This window comes from Gouania willdenowi, chromosome 7 (assembly GCF_900634775.1).
Source record: "Gouania willdenowi chromosome 7, fGouWil2.1, whole genome shotgun sequence".
Taxonomy (NCBI): domain Eukaryota; kingdom Metazoa; phylum Chordata; class Actinopteri; order Blenniiformes; family Gobiesocidae; genus Gouania; species Gouania willdenowi.
The window spans coordinates 11385713-11412585 of NC_041050.1; the positions used below are offsets into that span (position 1 = coordinate 11385713).

Consider the following 26873-nt stretch of genomic DNA (forward strand, 5'->3'; position numbering starts at 1 on the left):
GTGGTCCTCTCCTGAGCGGTCATGGGGTCAGTGCATGTTTAGGTCATTGGATTTTGAAAAAAAAAAAGGAATTTTTTAAATTTTAATTTTAAATTAAAAAATTAAGATTGAAATTCAAGGCACTTTTCTTTACAAAGGTAAAAAATGGATGATAAAAACTTTTTAAAAAATGATTAAAAAAAAAAAAAGAAGAAGAAGAAGAAATGTTAGAAGACAAAAAAAGTGCCTGTTTATTTTTTTTCATGTTGTATGATTGGAGATTGCCGTTCACATTAAGAGCTGTGTAGGACTTTCAGCTGCTTTCAGGACATGATTACAGAAAAACCTCTTCACCCTCCTCTTTGGCTAGTATGCGTGCAGAGATTTCTGCAGATGACAAGCCTTGTTTTGTCATGTCAAAATTCCCGTCAGAGTAAAGTTCCAAATATATTTTAGCCTGGGCTAGAGAAACTACAGGTACAAGTCATATTTTGGCACTCTTGCCAGAAACACAGCAACATCTTCCTATGAGCTCTTACTTACTACTGAGTAAGATTGAGAGGGAGATTTTTGGTCACGTTGTTGATGTAATGTGTTTGTTGATGACTTTAAATGATTTTCAATGTTTTTTTTTGCTGACTTTAATGTTCTTATAGATTTTAAACTATTGAATGTTTTCTGTTGCACTTTTTGATCATGTAAAGCACATTGAGTTGCCTTGTGTATGAAATGCACTATACAAATACATTTGCCTTGCCTTGTCTTGCCTTACTTTGAAAACGGCAACTTCGGTCAGTGTATGTTTTGGTTATGATGAAGACAAAATGCATTGAGTTTCAATTGAAACTTTGACATTTAAAAACGAAAGTCAAATAACCACACATTTTTTGTTTTCCTTTTCTGAACGGAAAATCCAATAACCAAAACATACACTGACGGATGACGCATGCGCCGCAGCTTTTACTCTGAGTAAACAGCCAATAGAAATCAACGCTGAGACGAACAGGAAGTGACATAATGTTACTGTGCAGTGATCGAAAAGAGGAAAAAGAGAAGAAAAAAAGAAGTTTCTTGTGATTTCAACATTTTAAAAGTAGCAAAAGGTTATTTAGTTAATTTATCATAGTGAACAACTGCAGCATGTTTGATCAGACAGGTCTGCCCTGCTCCTGAACACCCTTTCCCTCTGTATATTCAGAGTTTTATCATTATGAATCTCTGGATCTTCAATGTATGGACACGCCGTGGTAAATGGGAAGCGATGAATACGCACATATTATAAAGGCATAATACTGATGGTTTATAACACATAGGAGACCTTGATTATGTTATTAAAAAATATGGTACACATTAAACACGTAAGAAGACAATGATTTTGTTGTCATATGTATTGATTTAAAATCACAATTAAACATTTACCATGATTTGCTGTTTAATTTCCTTTTAAAAGACCGTATTAAAGCGTAGATGGTGAGAAAATGTACAACAAGTCTTTTTGACTCCTTTTTCCTTTTCTAGATCTTTGTTGAGTGTTTTAAAGCTTCACAAAATGACATCTTTCAAAAATGATGACGCAGTTTCATCATATCAGGGTATCTGCTGCTGCATGGTTGTTTCCATTACAGTCCACAATTTTACATACTGCAGCTTTAAACCTGGTCAGGACCAGGTTTTGCACTAAAGTGTTTTTGATCCTGGATTAACTGAGCTGGACTTTCAGGTGAAACCTGGAAATAAACCTGAGCTGGGTTTGATGGAAATACCCCCCAGGACACACCCACTTCTTGGAAACTAAAAACAACTGGCTGACACTGACCCAACCAAAGTAATGCGCGCTCCTAGTGGTAAATAAGGTAATTGCAGGCGGCAGAAGGAAAAATTCATTTATTTTTGTTCACTTCACCTAACTACCAAAATATAAAAAATAACTGGATAATTCCTCTCTCATTTTATTAGCCCTCGAATGTATGCCCTTGAGAAATTTAGAAGAATCCGCTGAAAGATAAATTTGATTATACACAATAAAAACGAGGGGTCCATGTAATGGGATTTGGGTGTATAATAGGAGGGCGACATCTAAGCTTGGACACCCATGAGCCATGAACACACATATCTGAAAGGACTGAAAACGTGTTTTAAATAGACTTATTTTCTTTTATAAAAAAATCCAAGAGCCAACCAAAACCAAAAAAAAAAAATTAATCTTTTAAAGTGGCAATATTCCCAAATAAAAGAAAACAATTTTATTTTCATAAATCGTTCTCGGTCAACTATTTTCAGTTTTGCACAGTGGTTCCCAACCTTTTTTGGATCATGACCCCATTTTGATATCACAAATTTGTAACTTTTTTTTTTCCTTCTATAATTAGTTTTCATCATGTTTGGTCTACAATGTAACAAAGTTTGTTTAAGATTGTGTGCTGTGTTTTAACTTGAAAAGAAATAATAATTTAAAAAAAAAAAAAAAAACAACACATTTTTAATCAGTAATTTCATTTTTAATAACTCACTGGACATTTCAGGTGACCCCAGCTAAATTTCAGGTGACCCCACATGGGGTCACGACCCCTGGGGTGAAAAACACTGGTTTAACGGAAGTCAAATAATTGCAGTCCGATGTTGACGGTGCGGTGGGCGGGGAAACGGGCTGCTAGTTTGGGCACTGCGGTAACTTTCTCAGCCGTTAGGGGGCGCGGATGTAAACAGTGACGGCAGCGTTTTGCAGTGATCGGGAAGAACGTGTACGTCATTTTCACAATGGCGGAGGCTGGGTAAGAAGAGGGTCTATGTGAAGCGGCACCTTAATCGTCAGAGCTACATCGGCCTTAGTGCGTGCACGGTGCCCGAAGATGGCCCTTAACCCCGGTGCGGTGGGAAAAAGGGACCAAGGATGCACCGGGACGGACGATCCCTTCTCGGAGGACGGCGAGCCTCAGAAGAACTCCTCGGCCATAGCCAACCAAAATGGCGACCAGCCTGTACGTGGAGACGGTGTAATGCCCGAACATGAAGCCTCTGAGCGGCGCAGGAGTGCCCAGGCTGTCCCCCGGAGCTCCAGCAGTGCTCCCGGGGCTTCCAAGAGGTCGAGCGAGGAGCTGTCACGGGGGAAGTTTCAAATCCCGAAGAAGAAGATGCGAGAGCGGAAAGGTGGTGGTGCCATGTTGCTACTGTTACACTCAGCCCGTCCCTGTCGTTCACCATTCAGCTACTGCATGTTGTTAGCATGTTAGCCTTCTAGCTTCCTGTGTTGCCAGCTGAATAAGTTATGGTAGCCTACGATAGCTGGCTCCGTGTTGCCAGCTAAACGTGCACTTGTTAGCAGCCTGGTTAGCAGCCTTAATGCTAACTATGCTATCCCACTTCGAAGCCCCGAATCCCCTCATGTTTTGGGTTTCCTCTCCCTGTAAAATGTACTTAAATGATGCATGATAGATATTGGTGTCCTTTGACCTCAGTGAAGGGCATTTATCTGTCCATCCTTACTGTTTACACAGCACAAGCGCGCTTTCTGAGGTCACCTCATAGCCCCTAGCACTCATTAACTCACTACTCCATACAGCCCCCCCACATCCCCCTACACCACGTGAGGTAGGTGTTAGCATTTGTGTCAAACATTGTTTCCAAATGTAATGATCAACACAGTCCCACAATCAAGCATTACTGCATTAAATGCACTGTTTAGTGCAAACACCCATGACTTAATTGACTGACTGTTACTTTTATTCTGAGACTGATTACACTTTATTGTGGTCATATAGTCTGATTCAGTGACCAAGATGAAGTCCATGTAACTAGAGGCTTGTGAACTCTGCTCGTTCTACATGATGACATTCATCCCTCAACAAACAGCAGTAGTTATTATTCATTCTAAAAGGCAGGGGTGTCAAACTCATTGTAGTTCAGTGGCCAAATACAGACCAGTTTTGAGCTCAAGTAGCCTGCAGATTTTAGGTGGAGAAAGAGCAAATTCAACATTAATGTGCTCTGGTTTGCACTTCCACACTTAAGCTGTGAGTAAAGTATGTACGACACCAACACGATTTAGCAATGAGTGAAAGATTTCAGTCCCTGCAGGATCTTCACTTTAAATGTCCTTGATTTTCTGACCAATTTGTATTTCATTTTGTGGAACAATTTGAGGAAAATTGCAGGATTAGTTTTTCAACAATTTGAAATGATTACCCTGGTTTGCACTTCCATGTATGAAAGATAAAGTATATCAATCCCTGCAGGATCTTCACTTCAATTTTCCTGATTTTGGGGACTTTTTGTGGAATACTTTGATGAAAATTTGCCAGATTTTGCGATTTCTTTTTTAGTTTTTTCAACAATTTGTGATTCAAAATGACTTCAAATATTGTGGCTTTTAATTGATTTTTTTTATTTTGGAGGGGTGAGATATCTACAACTGAATTAGTTTGTAATTTACAAAATGTTTCATGTTTCTAGTATTGTTTTTACTTTCTCAAGTGGACTGGATTTGGCCCCCGGGCCTTGAGTTTTACAAGTGCTGTAAGGGATCAGTAAATACATGTTTTCTTTTATGCTACTAAAAACAGACATGCTGAAATATGAATAACTTTCCTGTGCAGAGGCTGGATTGTAATTGGCTGCTGCTCCTCCTGTGTGTCCACCAGGCCTGTTCCAGTTTCTGCCCCCTGACAGTCGGGAGTTTGAGGACCTTGTGAAGATCATCTCGTCCTTTTTTTTGGACCAGTCATCACGAGGAACCTTCACCTACTGCAAAGCTCGGCTCATTCACAACGAGCTGCTGGAGAAGGAGGTTTGTACCGGCTAACACAAGGAGAATAGCTGATGCAGCACAGTGTCTCATTGATTTTTTTTTTTTTTTTTTAAACCTGTACCAGTTTATTGAGAAGAGGAGGGCAATGAAGCAGGAGGGACGAACAGATCAAGAGCTGATTGAGTCGTACTGTTTCCTTTTTCCAGATAAATCCAAGGTTGGTGCCTTTGCAAACGACGTTCTCACGTTTGACTTTATTGGCATTCATTCTTAAAATGTTTTTTTTTCTAGCTCCAGTGGATCTGTGAGAAGGGTCTGTCGGTCGGGCAGTGTAAAATTACCACATTAGGAAATCCATCACAGGGTGAGTTACTAGGAATATAGTGACAGTTAGGGCTGTGTTATTAGAGAACTGTGCTTAATAAAGCTGCTACCACGATATTTTTAGTAGATAAAATCTTTATTATATTTTATGCCTCATACATCAATTAATCCAAAATTGAATTCTCAGAAAAGAAAGAAATAGGTTGAGATTTCTGCTTGAAAGTATGTTTTTATCTCTACCATAAGCACCCTATTTTTTGAAATAGTTGCGCATTGCATTGTGGGTTGTGGAGAGAGAGACGGGTGCAGAGAAGTGTTTTTATTTCAGTCTGGTATGGAGAGGAATAGGGCTGGGCGATTTGGACAAAAAATCATTTCGCAATATTTTTCTATCAAAATAACGATATACGATATAAATCTTGATGTTTTAACCTCAAAAAAGTTTGACCAGAAATACAGTTCTAGGTCATTTGCTAATGAAAAACACATTTATTAACAATTGCCCATTACAATATGTGCCACTTTAGGCTTTTTAAGGGACAGCACGTGTGAGTGATTTCTGTAGTGTGGTCTGGGTTAGGACGCACTCAGTGATCTATCTAACTGCGCTTTACATGCTGTTCTGAGGAGTAGCAAAAGCTGTGACTACTAAAAAGAGTGTTTTAATCCAAAATAAGATATAAAATAAATTTAGTTTTATACATCGCCGATTTGGAAAACTCAGTGTATCTTGAATCTCGATATATTGCCCAGGCCTAGTGACGAATACTGGGATCAAAATGGTGTCAAGTGAATCACTGTCATCCTTGTTTGGTGAAGAAAAAGAAGAAATCACGTTAATAATCAAGGAAAAACATCCCACAATGCAATGTGCAAATATGTCAACAAACTGTGTTCAGGGTAAAGATGAAAGCAAATGTTGAAGCATAAATTTAAACCTTTTTCTCTTTCTCTTTGTCATTATTGATTTTAAATTCATTGATCTATGAGGTATATAATATGATTTTTTCTAATAAAAATGTATCGGGGTCGTGGCAGTGACATTATTAAAGAGTTTCACTATCAGATGTACTGTACTTGTCTTTGTCTAATGTGGTGTTGCTTTTCTTTTCATCACAGGTGTTTATCTTTCCAAACATTCTGATTTGTTACAAATCAACCCTTTTGAAGTTGGCTCATCAGGAGACATCATCATTTTTAAAGTTATGAGGGTATGTTTGGCAATTTCTGCTTCTGTTTTGACTCTGAAGCCCCTCCCTGTCTTTTTTTTAATGGACATTAAACCAACCATCATGGTTTATTTCATAGGGTCGAATAAAGCACATTAATGAAAACATGCCTAAGAATGCAATGGAGGCGACCCCGAAGTTCGACTGTCACTTGTCCAGAAGTGCCACGCGGGTCTCGTCTTTGCTCTCATACAGAGCTTTTGAGCTCACGCAGGTAAACCGCCTGCTTTCCTGTGCTTTCACTTTCAATCAACTTCCCTTATTTCGGTCTTAAATATTTTGTTTTATTCTGTCTTGCAGCAATATTTTTTTGAGTTTGTGTTCAACGAGATTAAGGCCCGGCCTCGGCACGTGTGCCCCTACGCTGTGGTTTCCTTCCACTACAAAGGGAAGGAGACTGCTGGGACTCCTTTGACTGCACACAGGTACAGAATCAGAAGACAACTTGGGTTTATGTTCCACATTTGTTCACCATGCGGTTTGATTGTAAAAAAAAAAATAACTTGTTTCTCTTCCAAATAGGTTTAACACTATTTCCCCAGAAGGAAGAAGAGGTAAGAGGTCACACTGTGTGTTGTATGGAGTCAGTTTATTAGGCAAAAGTAATACTTCTGCTATGGTTTTCATACTGTCCATCAGGGTTGGGGTCAATTCTAATTGTAATTGATAATTAATTACAATTATAGCATATTTGTAACTATAATTAGGGGTGTCCCGATCCAATATCGATATGGGATATCAGCCTAAAAACGAATATCGGATTCAAATTTTTGATAAATTTTTTTTTGCAACTAATTATTTATTTATTTTATTCAATTGTCGAATACAGTAGTTATTATGTTGTAGGAAAAAATGTATGTAGCCAATTGGTTAATAATAAATTAGTCAGTTTTTCTCATACGTACTGTTGCTGACTATTGTTCTCTGTTTGAGTGACATCACTTGGTCAAACCTTTTCTAACATTCCACACTACAAAATAAGTAATTATTTTTTTATTAAAAAGAAAAAAAAGTGTGAAACTATGTATGATTCATGCTGATATCGGATCAATATCGGTATTGGCCGATACGCAAGGCTGCAATATCGGTATCATATCGGAAATGAAAAAGTTGTATCGCGACATCCCTAATTATAACTGAACAATCATGTTGTTGTTGTAATCATAATTTAATTGTAATTGAGTTCAGATAACTGCCTTTGCAATTGGCATGGACAATCTATAAAATTGTCAGTTACAATTTCATTAATTTCTTTTTCATGTATTTATATATATATAAACAAAGTACATAAAAAGTTAAAATTCAAATATTGAAAAAGAAAGAAATACAAACTTAAAACATGTACATATACACATGTATACATACATATTACACAAGGATAATCAAATGCAAATCTGGTGAACCATGTTACAGTTTTATGACTTGCACATACGTAGTAAATAATTATTATAACATGTTTCATATCAACTTTTCCCACTACTTGTCAGTAAATCTTCACACCCATACAGGTGTTAAGGGTTAGAGTTAGGATTTAATAGGATTTTATTTAAATAGAGACAATGCAATTTTATACAGTAAGAATACTGTGAATATAACTGATGTTTTGTACAAAGAGTTTATAGCTATTGCTTTAATTGCATATTATAATTAATGCACTTAAATATAAATGTAAAGATGCCAAAACAACACCACACACAAATAAAAGCACATGCACTCATCACAACAGGCCTTTAAATGACAACATACACTGTACACTAAAATACTTACTGCAGAGACATGAGATCATTAGTAAAGCACTTTGATCCCCTGTGCACTGTTTATAAGCACTATTAAATTAAGTTAGTAAAATTGCAATTGAACTTTAGTAATTGAGAAAATAATTGTAATTTTATTGTAGAAAATGATGGTCTTGAACATGGATGATTGAAAATGTAATTGTAACTGAAAAATGTAATTGACCCCAACCCTGCCGTCCAAAAAAACTCTAACTTTAGTGTCTGATGGTGTTGTAGGGAAAAGCAGCTACACAGTGTGGAGTGGTCTACTAGTGAACAAAGGCCAGGAGTTGTTCCCAATCTGTTTAGAATCCTCGTCACGTCCTTACCTTCCTTTGAAACTGTGAGTCCGTCTTTTATTATTTATTTTTGTACTTATTATTCACAGTGCTTGTAAGCATGTCTTTAAATAATTCAGTAGCTTTACTTAGCGTTTAAGTACAGTATGATTACATTCATTGCTCTCTGAATCTCCTAAAAAGGCCGGAGAAGTTGGAGGTGAGTCAAGCCATGCCATTGGAGCAGGTGAAGAGAAAGTTTCCCCCTGTCGTCTTTTCCTGGGACACCTACAGCATATCACGAGAAGGTCTGTACAAAGGGTGTAAGGAAAAATCAATTCAGCAATACATTGCAATATTTCACCTTGCCATTATCGTATCAATCCAAAGAAAATGTCCAAATTGATTTTTTTAATAAAGAAAAAAACATTTAATTGTGCTAACATAATAGCACTTAAATCCCGGGTCACTAGGTGTCAGTGAACCACATCAGACCTTGATGAACTACCTCACTCCTCAATGCATTTTAGCTTGGAAGTTAGTTGCACTTTATTTTCATAAAACATACGGGGCACTTTTATAGACGTATGTTTTAACTTTAAAAAAATGTAAGAACTTAACAGAATCAGAATCTGTTGTCGAAGCAAAAGTTAAACTTTTTGAAAACATGTAATTTGACACCTTGATAAACATACCACTTGTTACTTTTTTCTGCAGTGATGAAGTTTCAGATGTCTTGCAGCCTGTTTGAGTTGGTGGCAGGAAAAGGTAAACCAACAAGTGGCAGCTTAGCAGCACTGATCAACAAACTGGAAAAGGATCGAATGGTGAGTCGTGTGCCTTTTAAACCATTTTCAATTGTTGAAGAATCCATATAACATAGTTCCTGCTGAGAGCAAACACATGACATTAGGCTATACTAACACTGCAGGTACTGAAGTTCATAGTAATAGAATGTAAGGGTTACTGCTATACACAGTGGTGTGTAAAAAGTGTTTGCCCCCTTCCTGATTTCTTACGTTTTCCATACTTAAATGTTTCAGATCATCAAACAAATGTAAGCATTAGTCAAAGATAACACAAGTAAACACAAAATGCAATTTATAAATGAAGGGTTTTTATTAATGAGGAAGAAAAAAATCCAAAGCTACATGGTCCTGTGTGAAGAAGTGTTTTTGCCTCTGAAATGGATCATTTGTTCTTAGATCAGGGATGTCAAACTCATTTTAGTTCAGGGGCCAAATACAGAGCAGTTTGATCTGAAGAGGGCCACAGATTTTATGCTGGAAAACGAGTAATTTCAACATTATTGTGCTCTAGTTTTCACTTGTACGTATACATAAAATACAAAATATGTAGGAACACGTCTTCACTTTAAATTTCCTAGATTTGTGAACACATTTCTGTTTAAGGAAAATGTTATGTAATAATTTGAAGAAAATTAAAGCATATTGTAAGAATTTGCAGTTTTTTTTTTAACAGTTTATCTTTAAAAATGACTGCCATCATGCGATATAAGCACCGGAAAAACTGTGAGCCACTGCAAATATTGAGTTTGTTATTTTTACTTTCTCCTGCTGGTAGAATTGACTGCTCCAAAGGGCCAGGTTTGGCTTCATTTTGTCATCACTTGGTGTAATTAAGGACAAATTGTCTCCTCAATACTAGTCAAACACTTGAAACACAGCACTGGTACAACACACTAGCATCACTATTTAATCTTGCTCTGTTATTCAGGTGTTGGTGAAGCCGTGGTTTGACAAAGGATTTCTTTTCCTGCTGACATCCACTCAAATGGGTGAGTTCACACACGCTACACAAACCTCATATTTCTCCTGGGTGTCGGTGGGAAAACCTACTTTGCTGAATGAAAGGTTATGATTTTGACGTAGAAGGGTTGTTGTTTTGTCTCCCAGAGCGCCGGGGGTGGGCCGAGAAGAGTTTGAAGGCATTGTTCATCTTTCAGGAATCTCGGACGGTTGTCAAATACGGTAAGTATTTTCTTATCAACTGTCCACAGCTCTATGAACTGCTCTATGAGGCAGCATATACTGTATGTAGCACATGCAGTTATGTCAGTGGTTCCACAACCCCAAGGTTGGAAAACCCTGAGTTGGGTTCAGGGTTGGGTTCAATTATAATTGTAATTGATAATTAATTACCATTATGATGTAATTATAATTGTAATTGTTTTTGACAAAATCTGTTGCTGTTTTAATCATAGTTAATTTGTAATTGAGTTGAGTTAAATGACTTTGTATTTGTAATTGTCATGGGGAAAAAAAACAAAAACTGTCAGTGCCAAGGCATGAAAATGGGAAAAAAAATGTTTTTCTGAGATAAGGCTATCATAAGTACTTAAAAACTGGTTAAATATGATGAGCACACTTAAAGCTGCAATATGTCATTTTTTGGGGTGTTATTTGGTCAAAAATCCATAATCATCTTTGAGCATATTGTGTAATCCAAAGTGTTGAGTAGAGCGAGAATCTCTGCTCCTTCTCCTGGCTCTGTAAATGAGCTTTGGAAATCCAGTAGCGTGACGCTGAAGTTCAGCCAATCAGAGATCTTTCTACCAACAGGGTCAGCCCGTGAGCTGTTTTAAGCGTTACTATTGACTGCTGTTTTGTTTTGTTTTTTGAGATGAAGCTATCACAAGGCATAACAATGTTTTATGTGGTTATTTATTTCAGGCTCAGTAATTGTGATTAATGAAATTTGAACTTTTGTAATTGAGAACATAATTGTAATTAGATTTCAAAAGGAAAATAATATCTGTAATTGGAAAAAATGCCAATCACTATAATTGAGATGTAATTGAACATGGATAATTAAAGATGTAATTGAAAAATTTAATTGACCCTGGTTCTGTTGTTTGATTAGGTACGGCAGCTTTCATTAAGTAGCAAAGAGTAACATACATAAATGATGATGATTTCTGTGTTTACCAATGCAAGCATACATCCCCTCAAAAACATTTGAAAAAATCCTTGTTTGCCATTTTTCTCTAAATATAAATCAACTCTGATTTTGGTTTTCTATACTCATATTTCAGCATCTCGTCTGTTTGAGCCTGAGCCGCTGCTGGTGGAGCCACAGACAGCCATCCAGCCAGCTGTGGAGCCCTTCCTTCCCGCATTGCACTATGCTCTATTCAAGCTCCGCCCCCACCCAGGCAAGGACCTAAGCTTAGGCGTGGGGCGTCAGGCCACTGATTACCTAACTCGCATGGACTCGGGCATGGTGCGACCGTTCATTCTTCCCGACTACAAATATAACGTAGATGAAAGGACGAATCCTCAGCCAGTGCCACGGCACAAATTTAACATGGAGGCAGTTCTACGCTCCTACATTCACAGCCCTCTCAATTATTTGTTGCCTGTTAACAAGGCCAAGGACATCATAGAGCGGATACGAAGCCCCGTTCCTGTGGCTGCACCAATGCCTGCTGCCAGTGCTGCAGCCCCAGTGGAGTACAGTCCCGTCTCTGACTGGGGGGGCTCCGATAGAGGCTCAGACCGAGTAGAAAAACCTCCAGAGAAGCCACTGCAGGAGAGGCCTCCTACCACGATGTCGGTTCTGGAGAACCTACCAAAGGACGGCAGGCTGAGGCCTAGTCCAGCACATTCAAACGGTGCACAGCTGCAACACAAGGCTCACATTGAGTCGCCCGCTGAGCCCTCCAGGTCACAGCTCTCCCAGAACGAATACGATAAAGACAAGATGAAACAGCTTCTGAAGCTGATCCAGCTTCATAAGAAAGCCCTGGTCAAGGACCCTGGGAAGGAGCAGGGAGAAGACGGGGCCTGGGACCTTAACAGTCTGAAGAGGAAGTTTGAGGGCTATGAAAAAGGAGGAATGAGCAAACGGCAATGCGCAGATCAGCAGAGCAACGGGGAGCCCAGCAGAGGTGAAAACACTATACTATACATGATTTATGGCACTTCATTTATAATAAGAAGAATTAAACTGATTAGTTTTCTGTATTTGAATAACCAAAATAAGCAGTTTCAAATCAGTTCTGCTTTTGGCATTATTCCAGTAAAGGTGTTTATTTTGTGATTGTAAATCACCACAGACGAGAGTCAGGAATGAAACAAAATGACATTTTCGGAAGATGTAATCCCTCCCAACTGTAGGCTCTTGATCATATGTGTCAAACTCAAGGTCCGGGAGCCAATTTTGGCCATTTTAACCATCTAAATCGGCACTCGGGAGACAGTAAAAATGACAGAAAAACATGTATTATTGTGTAAATTACAAAATAATTCAGTTGTAGATATCTCATCCCCTCCAAAATACATGTGGATGCAAATTTACTTATTTCTTATTTCACGAGTCATTTTTTAATTGTAAAAAAAATCCTCAAATCAATAAAACAACAATTCCCTGAATTAAAAAATTATCCTCACAAAATAAAGGAAATGTAAGTGAATTTAAGCCTAACGTCATTTAATGCTTGGATATTTCCGGTCTCATATACTTTACATGTAGTTTATACCTGAAAGTGCAAACTAGGGCACATTAATGCTGCCTTAAATCTGTGGCCCAATTGAGATCAAACTGGTCTGTATGACATCCTTGTTCTAGATGATAAAGATATGATAGCATGGGCCTTTGAGCACTTCAGTCATCACATTAGAATTTCTGGAAAAAAAAAAGAAATCCCACATAGATTTCAGACATGGCAATTTAACTAGAGTGACTTATTCTTGAGACAATTGTGGAGGAATTTGTCGCTGAATTGAGAGACCTGAACTTGACCAACAGCTCTGTTCCTCATGTTTTAACGCCGCTCTGGCCTCAGACAGCAAATGTTAGTGTTAGACGAGCTCTGAACATTCCTGATAGAAACCCTCTGACCTGGGAGAGACGCTTCAGACCTGATGCTAACAACGCTGCCTGCATGCATATCACCAGGGCGCTTGTCTCCCTTTATTCTGCGCTGAATTCTAATAACGACAATCCTGAAAGAGAAGCAGCTAAAGCTAAAATAATGTTTTTTATGACCAAGAAACTAAACCAACATTTATGTTGCTTAAACATAGTAATGCACAACAGTTCCTGTGGGGGGCAGTTTAGGCATACCACAGTAGGAAATAAAAAAATTGCAGTAATTTTTAATAGTTTATCTTTTTTGTTCCGTTAAAAATCATGACAAATGCTTTTTTTTTTTTTTTTTTTTTTTTTTTTTTTTCAAAACTTGCCTTAGGAATTTCTTTATTATTATTAACCATAAGCAGTCCAACAGTCCAAGTGGTTGTTAGATACTTTATATTTCAATGGCTTTTCTTTGTTTGCCTTTAAATTGACCATATTTATCAAAAATACCATATCGATATCAGAGATGTTATTCATAATATAATATTAATGAACTTAAAGTCACTAGGTGGTAAATAGTCACTTATAAAATCCATTCAAAAGCAATGGCTTACCTATAAATGACTATAACTGTATTTTCATTTAAGTCGGCTCTGGTTAGTAAATCTTACAATTACATTTAATCTCTTATATTTGTGTTTAAATAGGCTTGGAGATGTCTTTTTTATGTTTTGGTGTAGTTTGGTTTAAAGCTGCAGTAAATGATTATTTTAGTAATCGATTAATCTATCTAATTTTTTTAAATCGATTAATTGACTAGATAATATAAGAGAAATCGGACCCACTGTTCGCACTTTATGCTTCTTCATTTTACTTCATAACAAGCAGATTGCACAAAACAAATTAACATACAAGAATCTTAAACCAATAATTTCACATGAACTTTAAGTTTTAAATAGTTCAAGTCCCCAAGTTCAACACTAAAAAATTGTTAATTTGACATTTAGCTTAAAAAGGAAAACACAAGAGCTTAAATTTGACATTTCTTTTGCTGTGATAATTTGCAAAGCTTGTTGCGATGATGTTTCTAATATCTGTTGGATGTGTCCAACTGCAAAATAATTCAATAGCAAATGCAGTTTTTCTGAAACATTAAGCAAAAATAACAAAACATTGTTTTACAAGTGTTTATGTTTTTAATATGTCAACATATTAAACATTATGTTTTGAAACATTAAAATTGACATGTGATGTTGTGCCTCTGAGCCAAAATCAGCTGAATTGTCTCTGGTTAGATGCACTCATCATCGCAACACATCCATTTACTGGAATGACATTGACAAATTTCGACACAGGTTACACGTATACACATCTCTGCTTTAACATGCTTAGTTTGCAGGGAAATAAACATGACGTGTGGGTTCAGTCCACTGCTTTTAATGGACGCTTCCTGTTGAGGTGCTGCTTTGAAAAGCTAGCGCTGCATGGCAATGAGCACACCTCACACTGCTGTATTTATTACATTGTGTCCTGGTCCCACACGTTGAAGACTCGCGCTCTCTTCCTTTTCAGGAAATTGTCGCCAGATAGTTTCGCCACACTCTGCTGACTGCTCTATGCTTTTTTTGGTAACCATGGCAACAGTTCAGTAGCAGCAGTAAAGGCAGCAGTGCGTCAAGATGAGAACAGTCCAAGTGAATCTAGCCCAGAACAATAGAAATGAGACCCAGCAGATCTGGTTACACTTATTTAATGATGCATCGACTCATTTTCTTAATGGATTTAATCGACGAATCATTTTAGGCCTAGTTGGGTACACATTAGCAGAGAGAGAAGGAAAAAAGATCCTTTAATTTAGTGGTTCCCTACCTTTTTTTGTCTTGTGACTAGGGCTGAATGATTAATTGCATTTGCTATATTATTGCAATATCATAAATCGCAATTTTATAATCACAAATCACAATATTTTTTTATACTGCATTTTTTTGTCTTCTTTTTTTGTCTTTGTTTTATTTGACCTAGATTTATATTTGAGATAGTGAAAGTATAGAATATAGTTGTTTGAGATTGTGTTGTGTTTTAACTTGAAAATGAATAATAATTAAAACATTATAAAACATATTTTTAATCAGTAATGATTTCTTATCGATTACTAGACATTTCAGGAGACCCCATTTAAATTTCAGGAGACCCCACATGGGGTCACAACCCCAAGGTTAAAAAGCACTACTTTAATTAATCCGACGGCACTCCTCATCAACTTTATTTAAAAGTTTCTATACATTAATAGTTCTTATTTAGCTTCAACTCAGGGTTCCCGCGGATCCTCAAAAAGTCTTAAAAGGCTTTAAATTCATGAATCTAAAAATAGGGCCTTAAATGTCATTAAAATGTCTTAAGTCGATCTTTCAAGTCTTACATTTTAAGCATGATTTCATGATCGTAATTAGTCTCACTTTTCAAAATAAATGGTAACATTCATTTTTAAAATATATATTGATGATTTACCATAACATTGCGCAATCAACAGTGGAACCAACAACTAAACAGTGACGTAGCAGGACTCTGTGCAGATGTGCTTCATGCTTGTAGTAACTTTTAACAACATAGGGAAATGTAAATTTAAAGAAAATTGTCTGTCCAACGAAGATTTTTTTAATTGTTTTTATTGTTTATATTTTGTTGTTACATAAATTTCTGGCTGTTTAGTCTGTTTTTTTTTTTTTTTTTTTTTTTTTTTTAATGTATTTTACCATCATTTATTTTAGGTGCCGCCAGTTGCATGTCTGCACTAGACACTGGATGTAATTGATGTGACATTTTTTCCCCAATTGTGTTTACTGTGAAGTTATGTCTTACATTTAATTTCAAATTGCATTAAAAAGTCCTGAATTTAATTTGACTGAAGCTGGAGTAACCCTGCTAACTGGATGCCTTGTGTCTGTCTCAGGAGGAGCGTTAGGAGACGACTTTGGAGACGAGGCTGCACAGAATGATAATCTGACCGCCGTGATGGAGAGCATGGGCTTTTACGACACTGACCTGAGGGCCTGCAGCAACGCCAATGCTACAACAGCCAACGACACCCAGCGCCTCCTCAAGATCCTCCTGAGCACGCTGAACAAAGCCGTAGCTCAGGGCTCCTTATCAGGGTTGACAAACTACGGCGAATCTTCCACAGGGTCAGGGAGCACCGACCAGAACTTTTCTGATCCAGAGCTTAGGAAAGCCAGTGAAGCATTACACACAAACTATGTAGAGGTGAGATTTACACAATGAATTGAAGTGTTTAGAGTTTTAAAGTTATGTGACTTTAGTGACACTAACTGATGTGTCTTTAGGAGGACATGGACTGTAGCCCTGGTAGCCCATTCAGCCCGGGGTCCACTACAGAGCTGCCACAGCCTTCAGACAGTTTATTAAAGGATAACTCCGTCTGTGAAGGTACTTACATGCACTTCTGGCTAGAGATGCACTGAAATTAATATTCGTGGTCAAAACTGAAAATGAAAAAACCAAGGCCGAAAACCAAAACGCTGGAATGAATTATTCTAATTATTAGTCCCATTGCATTTATGGCTCTGAATTTGTACTAACCTCACTAAAATCAAAACATTGCAATTGTATTAATTATTGTTAATGCTTCAAACAATAAATCAATTGAAAATATTAAAATATTGATTTCGCAGTGACGTTCCAACAATGCAAAATATAAAATAAGAAAATAAAATGTTTAACTTGACTCCACTCATACATTAAATAATGTTGTACATGCCTATAACTGATAGAGTTGCTAGAAGAGAGTCAAATTAAATATGTTCTCTCATTAAACACAAAGTGCATTTAAGTCTCAGAGCTCTGTGACTTTGGGGCCATTTTCAGTGGCCAGAATTTCGGTGCATCACTACTTCTCGCCCTCCATCCGTGGTATTCCAGTCCTTCAGTGTTCACAAACAGAAATGTGCGTTTAAATAAATATTTGTAAAGTATCCATTAAAACATAGATGTTATTGTTGTGTAGTTTGTCTTAAGCTGGAAGTCAATGATATTCACTCACTTTTAAAGCATCTTGAAAATTAGAAGAATTAATTAAAAATTTAAATAATTAAATCTTCTAATTTACCATATTATGTTATGTAGAACATGTTTTTTGAATTAATTAATTTTAGATTAATCAATTCCAATTTTATTCATTTAAAAGGATCCTTCACTGTTTTTTTAAATGTAGCCTAAAGCCTTTGAAATGTCCTTATGAGAAGATTTATGCCTAATAACACGCATTATTTTACACCATATTCTTTTTAACTTTTTAAAATGGGATTAGTTTACCATTTTTGAGTCTGTGTGACACGAATCGCCCCTTTTAGTCCATTGAGTTCTATTGGAGTGAAGGCATTCAGGATCATTTAGCATCTTTTCCAGTCAAAATGACAACTTGTGCTGCTTTGGGTTGCTCTACAAATTAGTAAGTTTAAAAAAAAAAAAGTCGACGTAAACCTTCTCTTGTTTACAGAAATTTGATAATCTGCTGTTTTGTAGACGGCATGGAGAAAAGAAGAAGAGCTCTATATACAGGCAACCAGGATCGACTGCTGCTCAGAGCTCTTGGGGTGTGATCACTTATACTGCTGCTCTGAGCAACAGTTTGATCCTGTTTCTATGAAACATCCGAGTTGGAACTGTCGCCCCCTGCGGTCACAGATTTTTTTGGGTCACAGATTTTGTTTCGGTAAACAAGAGGTTTACATCAACTTTTTTTTTTTTTTTTTTTTTTTTTTTTTACTTTTACTGATTTTAAGAACACTCCAAAGCAGCACAAGTTGTCATTTTGACTGAAAAAGCTGCTAAATGATCCTTAATGCTTCACCTCCTATAGAACTCAATGGACTGAAGGGGCTAATCACGTCACCAATGGCGTCATTTCAACATGGCGGTGCCTTGAAAACGGTGAAGTAGTCCCATTTTAAAAAGTGAATAAAACAAATATGGTGCAAAATAATGTGTTTTGTGAGGCGTAGATCTTCTAATAATGGCGTTTCAAAGACTTTAGGCCACATTTGTAAAAACAGTGGAGGATCCCTTTAATATTAACAAAGAAATGTTTTTACTTCGACTTTTTACTGTAATTGTGTTTTGTAAGAGACCATTTTGCCTTGCTTTGCTTTATTTCAAACATGTGCGAGTAACACAAGAAAGTGAACTGAAAAGAAAAAAACAAAGAAAACTAATGAGAATATCAAAACGACAAAACAATAATCAAAACAACAATACTAATATGAACCCAATATGTCCAAAAACGATGAAGCATAAGCTTATTTAGACTTACCCCATCTCTACTACTACAATCAGTCTTCTCATTTTATTCTATTTCTGTTTTGTTTTTGCCAAAAAAAGAACAGAAATGGAACAAAAACATACATCTTTAACAAAAATACCCAGTTGTTTTGCCAGTTCTGCCATTAGCCTTAGGCAGTTTGAGTCTGAGACCCATGGGTGGATTGGCATCAAAATGTGGTTTACAAATGGGCCTGTCATTCTTTTCTCCTTCAGATAAAGCACAGCTGCATCTTAAACCTGAGCCGATGGAAGCGACTGTGACAGAGTGTGAACCAGAGCTGTCTGCTGTGGTAGATGGAAAGAAGGCCCCTGTGCTCATGTTACCGGCAGCTGAGGAGTCTTCCTTCAGGTCCGCCATCAGCCTGGACACCATTCTCAACCAGGAAGTTCACAGCCTCACCTCTGACATTAGGAACATGATGCAGACCCAACGCATCTGCTACAGCTCACAGCTGCCCCCGCGGTTGCCACCACGCCGCTGCTGGCGACCCAACAGCTGCTTCTCACATTACGTGGTACCCTACGTCTCCACCGTGCCCGTCCAGGGCCACGTCCAAGTGCTGTGTGAGAAGATGGAAGGTTTAATCCCAGCGCCACCTGCTCCCTCCAAGAATGAAACACAACCCGCAGTGACAACATCCTGTCTGATATCACCACCTCACACCACCGTCCACACTCTTAAAGCAGAAGCAGAGCCCCCTCAGTCACAGAGCCCCGCCTTCACACACAGCAGCAGAACCGGCTTCATCAAAGAGACGCCACCATGTAAAACAGAAACCTCGTCAGCAGAAGATGCACGAGACGTTTATTCTCCCTCGCACGTCACTCCAGATTCTCCAGAGCAAGACCCAAAAAACACAGAAACATCCAGCGAGGGCGGGCCCAGCCTGCTGGCCGGCAGCCTGATCAGCCAATTAAAGCCCGAAGTCTTCAGCAGCTTAGTGGAGATTTTCAAAGACGTCACCAAAAACACAGTGAAATTCTACATTTATTCTGGCGATGAAGGAGAGGAGAGCACTGTCTGCAAAGAGATTAAGGTACTTTCCAAAGTGTGGACCTAAACAGTAATGTTGATTTTAATGTGTAGGTGCTATCGTTAACTTGTACTTAATTGCACTTAATCTATACATTTTAACTGTGAATTATTGTTTATCTTCACCCATAACTTTCAATAACATTTTGTAACTGAAGAAAGAAATCTCTTCAAGAAAACTATCAAAAGCAAAATCTAAAACTCCAAAGCAGACATGGGCAACTGGTGGCTCTCGGTCTAATTTAATGCAACCCCCAAAGTAAACATACGAAATGACAGAAAAATATACAAAACAAAAGCAAGAATACATTAAAGAAAAGACAAAGAATTACAACATTGCAGGAAAATACAGTAAAAGACAAGAAAAACGACAACAGTAATGCACAAAATTACTCCAAACAACACCAAATAACAACAAAATACACTAAATTACTCAAAATATTCAAAATGACAGAAAATGACATCAAACCCACAGTACTAACAAACAAGCAAAACAAAACAGAAATACACAAAAATGACTCCAAAAAAAGCAAAATAGCATAAATACACAATATGACTCTAATAAAAAATAAGATGTTCAGGATGCAAATTGCAAATTTTGAACACAGCTGTTTTGTGATTTGTTGCTAATAATTGCCTCTGCTTTCTGTCAATCAAAGGGATACTTGAAAAGCCTCGGTAACAGCGAGTGCAGCCCGCACACATTTCTGGAGAACAGCGGCAGTTTGGATAAGCTTCTGATCATCATTCAGAACGAGGACATTGCTGCACATGTGCACAAGGTATACGATGGACACACCTCCCTCCTTTGTGTTTGATAATGATTCAGCAACTGCTGAGTCAGGTACTGACGAGATGAGCCCACTGCACTAGTGATTCTCAATCTCTGTGCTTACTTGTGCATTTTATTAGGTCATGTTCTTGAGTGTAAAAAGTTGAAAAAAAACCATAAAATTTTAGGAGGCTTTGTGTTGAGCTTTATTTTACAACTTAAAGAAATGTATTAACTTTAAGAATAAGCCAAAGAAAAACCTTTGACCGTTTTTTGTCTCTAAAGCAGCGTAGGTTCCTCTGGGGGATCTCTTTATCGCAGTGATTCTCAACTGGTGGGTCGCGGACCTGTACTGGGTGGGTCGCGGACAGTTGGTCAAAAATAAATTAATGCTTAATATCTCTCTTGTCTTTTATTTTGAAAGAAACTTTTCTTTTGACAGTCATGCTGTGAAATGCACAGGAAAATATATAGATTTGTGTTTTAAAAAAATATTATATATGTGTGTTTTCAACAGCGATTTTAGAAAAAATAAATTTGCTTGGTTGAATTCTAAAAAAAAAACTGGGTCACAATTTAATGACCGTGGTAAAATGTGGGTCCCGGGGTGAGACCAGTTCAGAACCCCTGATTTATCTACATTTTCTACAGCTTTGCTTTTGGATTACTTGTATGTATTCCTGCCTGGATTTTCACCACCTGCTACAGCAAGGGTGTCAAACTCATTGTAGTTTAGGGGCCAAATACAGAGCAGGTTAATCTCAAGTAGGCCACAGATTTGAATTTGGAAATGAGTAATTTCAACATGTTTATGCCCTGGTTTATGCTTTCATGTATACATAAAATACAAAATATGTATAAAAACCCACAATATTAAAGCAATAAGTGACAGATATCAGTCCCAACAGGATCTTCACTTTAAATTTCCTAAACTATTTAATTAAGGGACATTTTATGTAAAAAATTGAGGAACATTGATGCATTTTGTAAGAATTTTGAGTTTTTCCACAGTTTGATATGAACTGCAATAATGTGATATGTGCACTAGGAAAACCTTGAGAATATTGTTGAGTTTCATTCACACAATGACTCATGTTTTCTCTGTCATTTTTACTTTCTCCCGCGGACCGAATTGGATACTCCAATGGGCCGGATTTGGCCCCCGGGCCTTGAGTTTGACAAGTGTGCTATAGGAATCCTACTGCTTCTAATCAATTCAATTCAACTTTATTTATATAGTACAAATTACAAAAATAGGATAAAAATATAAAATTCTTGAGAAAAAAAACCAACAAATCCACGTTGATGATGCCCTGATAGTCTCTGAATGTAAAGTGGTCAACTTGGTTGAACTTTATTTCTTGTTTTACCAAGGAAATGTTTATGTGAAACTCTTGCAGATTCCAGCTCTGGTGTCGTTGAAGAAGTTGCCTGCAGTAAGCTTTGCTGGTGTGGACACTCTGGATGATGTGAAAAACCACACCTACAATGAGCTGTTTGTGTCCGGTGGCTTCATGGTGTCCGACGAGTTTGTCCTCAACCCCGATTTCATCACACAGGGTGAGTTTTTACTCAACATCCAGGGACTTGTGGAGGTTTATGAAGACGTTGTTTTAAAGCTTTTGTTTCTTTACTCAGATCGTTTGCAGGCCCTTCTCAAGTTCCTGGAGGAGCAGAGCAGCCCTGAACACCCCTGGCAGTGGAAGGTCCACTGCAAGTCCCATAAAAAACTCAAAGAACTGGGGAGGTTAGTATCAGAGGAGAAGCTCACCCCCAATTTCCACCGAATCCGAAACTGCAACGCAGCTGATAAGTTTCCATTAAAGTCAATGTGCCGATTTCCACCGCTTCTGAATCTGCTCCAGCACAGCTGCGTAACTGCTGGAGCTGTGCTGCATTAGTTTAACAAAAACCAACCTGTGCGGGACAGGTAGTAATGCTTAGACGCAGAATAAAATATCCTGATTATTTTCAAAATAAAATACTCCGTGTTCAAGGTGCATCGTAATTCCATCCATTGACCGAGGTAACCCCTGGCAGAGGAAAACACCGACCAGACCTTTCCGTTGATAACACATTCGGCCCGATTTGAGCGCTTTTAACATTTTAACATCTACATTTTCAGCCACACCTATTCTGCTCTTCTTTCTCAAAGGTTAAACCCAAACGCCATGGGACTGCTGAACCTTTTGACACTGTATCAGAAGAAGCACTTAGTGGAGTTTCTCCCGTATCACGAGTGTGACACACAGTCACGTCAGGCTCCAGATCTGGAGTGCCTGATAAAGCTCCAGGCCCAGCACACGCAGCAGAGACACCTTATCTTCCTCACAGGTATCTTTCCTAATCACCTCCTCAGCCTTCTAGTCTGTTTTTTTTTTTTAATGCTCTCTACATCAAAAGCTAATGTTGGTGTCACAACAATGAAAACTCTGTTGATCGTCTGTGTTGCTTTTTTTCTTCCCCCTCATTTTAAACAGAGAGACCTTTTGAGATGTTTCTGCAATTCTCCAGAAATGGAATAGTGATCGCAAGCATTGATGATGTGATGAGCGGCTTTCACAGCCTGATTGGATCCATTAATCAGAACGAGCTTCCGACTCCGCCTTCTACTGGTGCGTAGCCTTAATGTGTAACATTAACCTGAAAGCACTTAGACCTTCATTGTGCTCTAATGTATTTGTTCAGTGATTTCCTATTCTACAGCCTCACAGCAGATAAAGATGAATGTAACACGTTTGGTGATGTGTTTTTCTCCTTCCTCTCTCTTCCTGCCCTTTTTATTTTCGCTCAGCAGTGAATGATGAGTGTGTGGAAGCGGAGGACATGTCATTAGACTCCGATGATGGTGAGCCAGCGAACATTTCAGACACAGCAGAGCAGAACCAGCCTCTGGAGAAAGAAAAGAATCCGCAGCCGCCGCCACCTAAAAGGGAGGAGTTTCGCCCACCGCTACCAGAGCACCAGACGACTCCGGATAGAACACCAACGCTGTCTGACCTCAGTGCTCTCAAATCAGCCATCTCACAGTTCAAAGCAGCCAATCACGTGGGCTCCTCAGACATCGGCAGCTTGTCACCAGGAGGTTTCCCCGTGAACCCCCATCAGAGTTTTCTTTGCCCGTCTGCAACGTGGTCGTCCTACACGGGCTCCTCCAGCTACACGGTTTCACCCGCATACCCTGCCTCACCCTGCAGCGCCACGCAGGAACCTGAGTATCGACCCCCAGGCCCGGTGTCCGCTGCCCCAGCCACGCCCATCTTACCCTCTGCAGGACCTCTCGCCAACTTGGCTTCACTCCCTTTGGAAGTCAAACCTCCCCCTCCCCCTCATCTCATGGTTCTAGGCCACAAATACGGGTCAGATACCGGAGGGGCCGGGGCTACAGGGGCCTCTTCGTTCAACAGCATGAGCACCCCTACCCACCCTCAGACAGACCCCAGTGACTCAGCTCAGCCAGGTTTTACAGCTGAGACCCCCACACGGCAGGAACAGACACTTGGTGGAACGGGAGAGGGTGTATGGGGGCAAGGGACCCCCCCCACAGTGACTGTCACGACAGGCACAGGGAACCTCAGCAGTTCTGGAGAGGCCCTTTTAAGCAGCGCTCCTGGCAACACGGGGGATAGAACTCAGGTGAACAGCGTCGACACGCACAAAGCCTCTGTGGGAGTTCCCAAAATGGCCACTAGAGGGGGCTCTGTACACAGACCCAAGTTACCTCCACATCCAGTGAGTGGTACGGGCTTCCATAGTTTTGGTGCCACCCATGGACAGATGCATCGTGGGCCCATGCAGGGTGGGATGGGTCCGGGTTCTTTAGGTAATTTCAGGGGAAGAGGAGCTCCACCTGTTGGACATAGGCCTCGGCCCCCTGGACGAGGACATGAACGGGGTGGTAGAGGGGGGCCCTGCTCATGGGGCTACCCACCTGGCAGAGGAGGGCCCCCCAATTACTACACGAACTACTCTTACTCTCACAATTACAGCCCGGAATAGACAATCAAGGAACCCTGAGGGTCAACCTGAACCCCATACAGTGTTCACGATGGCTGAATGTATATATCTCTTTGTCATAAATAAATGGATCCAATTCAATAAATAATACTGCTGGTTTTCTACATTAATAAAAAATTGATACAGGCAGTGCCGAGTGTCCTACTGTCATATTAAACCGTCTGTACATTATTTTCATGTAAGGTGTTTGAAACCCTGTTCAAGCCACTATATTTATATCTGACAACAAATGTTTAAGGTTTTCCAGTTTCTCACATTGGATCACGTCATTTCTGTTTCATCTGGGTTTTTTTAGATGGTATGTGAACACAGGATTGAGGTTGTTTTTGTTTCATAGGAAAAAAATTGACGGTTCACCAATGCTGTTGGTTTTCTTTTTTTTATTATTTAAATCAGTTTGTCCCGAATTCTATTAAAACAATGTGATGGATTTTATGGCAGTGTCACATAGACCATTAAAGTGATCAATCCCAACTGTCTTACTGTCCTTTTACTCAAGCTTTACTTTTCGTAAGGTTACAGAAAGTAAGGTAAGAACGCTCAAGTACTTGCACCATGATATTTGTACTTCAAGTTATTATGGAAGGACATACAACACTTGGAACCCTTTGAGACTTTGTGTTGTCGTCTACTTTCTCGTATTTTAAAGGAACCAAAATTTGCTTTGACCTTTGCATGTTGGTTTTACCATTTGTTCAGGTTGAATGTTCAGGGCACCAGATGGCGCTGTTTCTTCTGACTTAAGATGCCCTTAGAAGTAAAAAAATACTCCTACACACCTAAATCTTTAATAGCAAAACTAGACATGAAAAATGAGTTAATAAGATAGCTTAACATCAAATGTTACTGCTCGCCTGGAGTGAGTTTTAAAGAATAACTTTTAATGGGTCCACTGTAATGGAAGACGCACATCAGAAAACTTCTCCCTTTTTAAATTGGCATGAAGGTAACGGGAAAAGATTCAAATCCAAAACAGAATAGAATTGCCTTTTAACTTTTTAATCAGTATCTAATTTACTGTCATAAGAAGGAATAGTTAGTGTTTAATTTTTACATCACAAATACAATCATACACCCACTGTTCACCTCTATTACAATGTAAACAATTGATCTTTGAAAATTTAGGAATCAACTCGTAATCGTCAATAATAAAATCACAATCAATGATGGATTTTTTTTCTCCTGTCAAAGCATCCTTATTTTGAATAACAGGTATAAAACTGCCACGATAAGCGTTAGAAAATGAAGGGATGATGAATGGATGCGATTGATAAAGTATAATCAATCCACAGACAGGCTAAGCGATGTTATGTCTGCTCATGTATCTACTGTACACGGTAAATGAAGAAACAAAAGTAAAGTAATAAGTATAGTGAAGTTACTTTTCAAATGCAGCAACGAGTAAAGTAATCCCACTAGAATTTACAGAAGTAATACATTATTTTTTTTAGTAACTTGCAGCTTCTTTAGATGGGAGCGCAGGCCCCTGACATGCATTGCATTTTTTTTTTTAGAGTCGGAAAGCAAAAAAGCAGATGTTGATTATGCAAATCAACAATGAACATAATAAAACAAAAACAAAAGTTAACTAACCTAAAATAGATAATAATGCACACTTTTGCCACAAAAAGTGGCAAAATTATTAAAGTCATTTACATTTCACTAAAGTGCATTGAATGCTGGCACAGTGAGAGAGGAATTTAGAAAAGATGAGACCAGTGGTTCCGAAACTTTTCACGGTCCCGTACCCCTTCAGGCATTTAACCTGAAACCATGTACCCCCTACTCCTGCACACTTAAAAAACATAATAATGTAATGTCATATACAATGTAGCCCGACAGTGAATTTTACTTATCGTGTTGAGGAATAATATATAATAATAATAACTAGAATATTTGCATTTCCTGAAAAAAAATGCATATGAGGATGCAGGTGCTGGCCTGCATCGCACTACATTAGCTTATCATTGGCATTAGCATTAGCCTAGCATCAACATTAACATTAGCATAACAATATCATTAGCCTAGCATTAACATTAGCCAAACAGTAATATTGACATAGCATTAGCTTTAACATAGCATTATCATTAGCCTAGCAATAGCATTAACCTAAAAATAGCATTAGACAAGGATTAACATTAACATTGACCTAGAATTAGCCTAGCAATAGCATTTGCATTAACCTAGCATTCGCCTAGCAAACACAATAACCTAGCATTAGCCTAGCATTAACATTCACCAAGCATTAGCATTAACCTAACGTTAACATTAACTGCTCTATTTATATTCTAGTTTCCAATATTGTCATTGTTTTTTTTACTAACAATTTGCGCATCCCTAGGGATACCTGTACCCCATTTTGGGAACCCAGGGATTACACAACAGTATCTCACACGTAACTGCATGACATTATTATCATCATAAGGAGTCTGACTATAGAGCTGGAGATAGGCACCAGCAAACCCCCATACTTTGAAAAATAGAACAAGCAGGTCACAAAATGGATGGATGATGGAGTCCGATCGTTTGCCACTATGAATGCTACTGTTGTTCAATTCCAAAAC

General features: G+C 38.4%; 1 protein-coding gene across 3 annotated transcripts; it reads left to right on the forward strand.

Moving 5' to 3' along the window:
- Positions 1 to 1510: 1510 nt before the first annotated feature.
- Positions 1511 to 24466, forward strand: tasorb (transcription activation suppressor b). Of its 3 annotated transcripts, none has more exons than XM_028452246.1 (23): positions 1511 to 1832; positions 4617 to 4762; positions 4848 to 4940; positions 5015 to 5087; positions 6167 to 6258; positions 6356 to 6490; positions 6577 to 6701; positions 6799 to 6830; positions 8289 to 8394; positions 8534 to 8637; positions 9047 to 9156; positions 10067 to 10127; positions 10246 to 10320; positions 11385 to 12239; positions 16101 to 16411; positions 16492 to 16594; positions 18701 to 19524; positions 20180 to 20302; positions 21693 to 21852; positions 21931 to 22039; positions 22448 to 22626; positions 22773 to 22907; positions 23090 to 24466. In XM_028452246.1, exons 3-23 carry the CDS (start codon positions 4869 to 4871, stop codon positions 24289 to 24291), a joined length of 4986 nt encoding a protein of 1661 aa, XP_028308047.1. In that variant the 5' UTR covers positions 1511 to 1832; positions 4617 to 4762; positions 4848 to 4868; the 3' UTR covers positions 24292 to 24466. The 3 variants fall into 3 exon arrangements, with proteins under 3 accessions (XP_028308047.1, XP_028308044.1, XP_028308046.1); XM_028452243.1 differs by lacking the exon at positions 1511 to 1832 and adding an exon at positions 2678 to 3126; XM_028452245.1 differs by lacking the exon at positions 1511 to 1832 and adding an exon at positions 2984 to 3567.
- Positions 24467 to 26873: the final 2407 nt, after the last annotated feature.

What these genes read in the sequence shown, in the direction of transcription:
- tasorb (XM_028452243.1), top strand. Translation starts at nt 2,829, where the DNA reads ATGGCCCTTAACCCCGGTGCGGTGGGAAAAAGGGACCAAGGATGCACC. An exon ending in ACTCCTTTGACTGCACACAG is followed by an intron (nt 6,702 to 6,798) that starts GTACAGAATCAG and finishes TCTTCCAAATAG; the next exon opens with GTTTAACACTATTTCCCCAG. An exon ending in TTCCCCAGAAGGAAGAAGAG is followed by an intron (nt 6,831 to 8,288) that starts GTAAGAGGTCAC and finishes ATGGTGTTGTAG; the next exon opens with GGAAAAGCAGCTACACAGTG.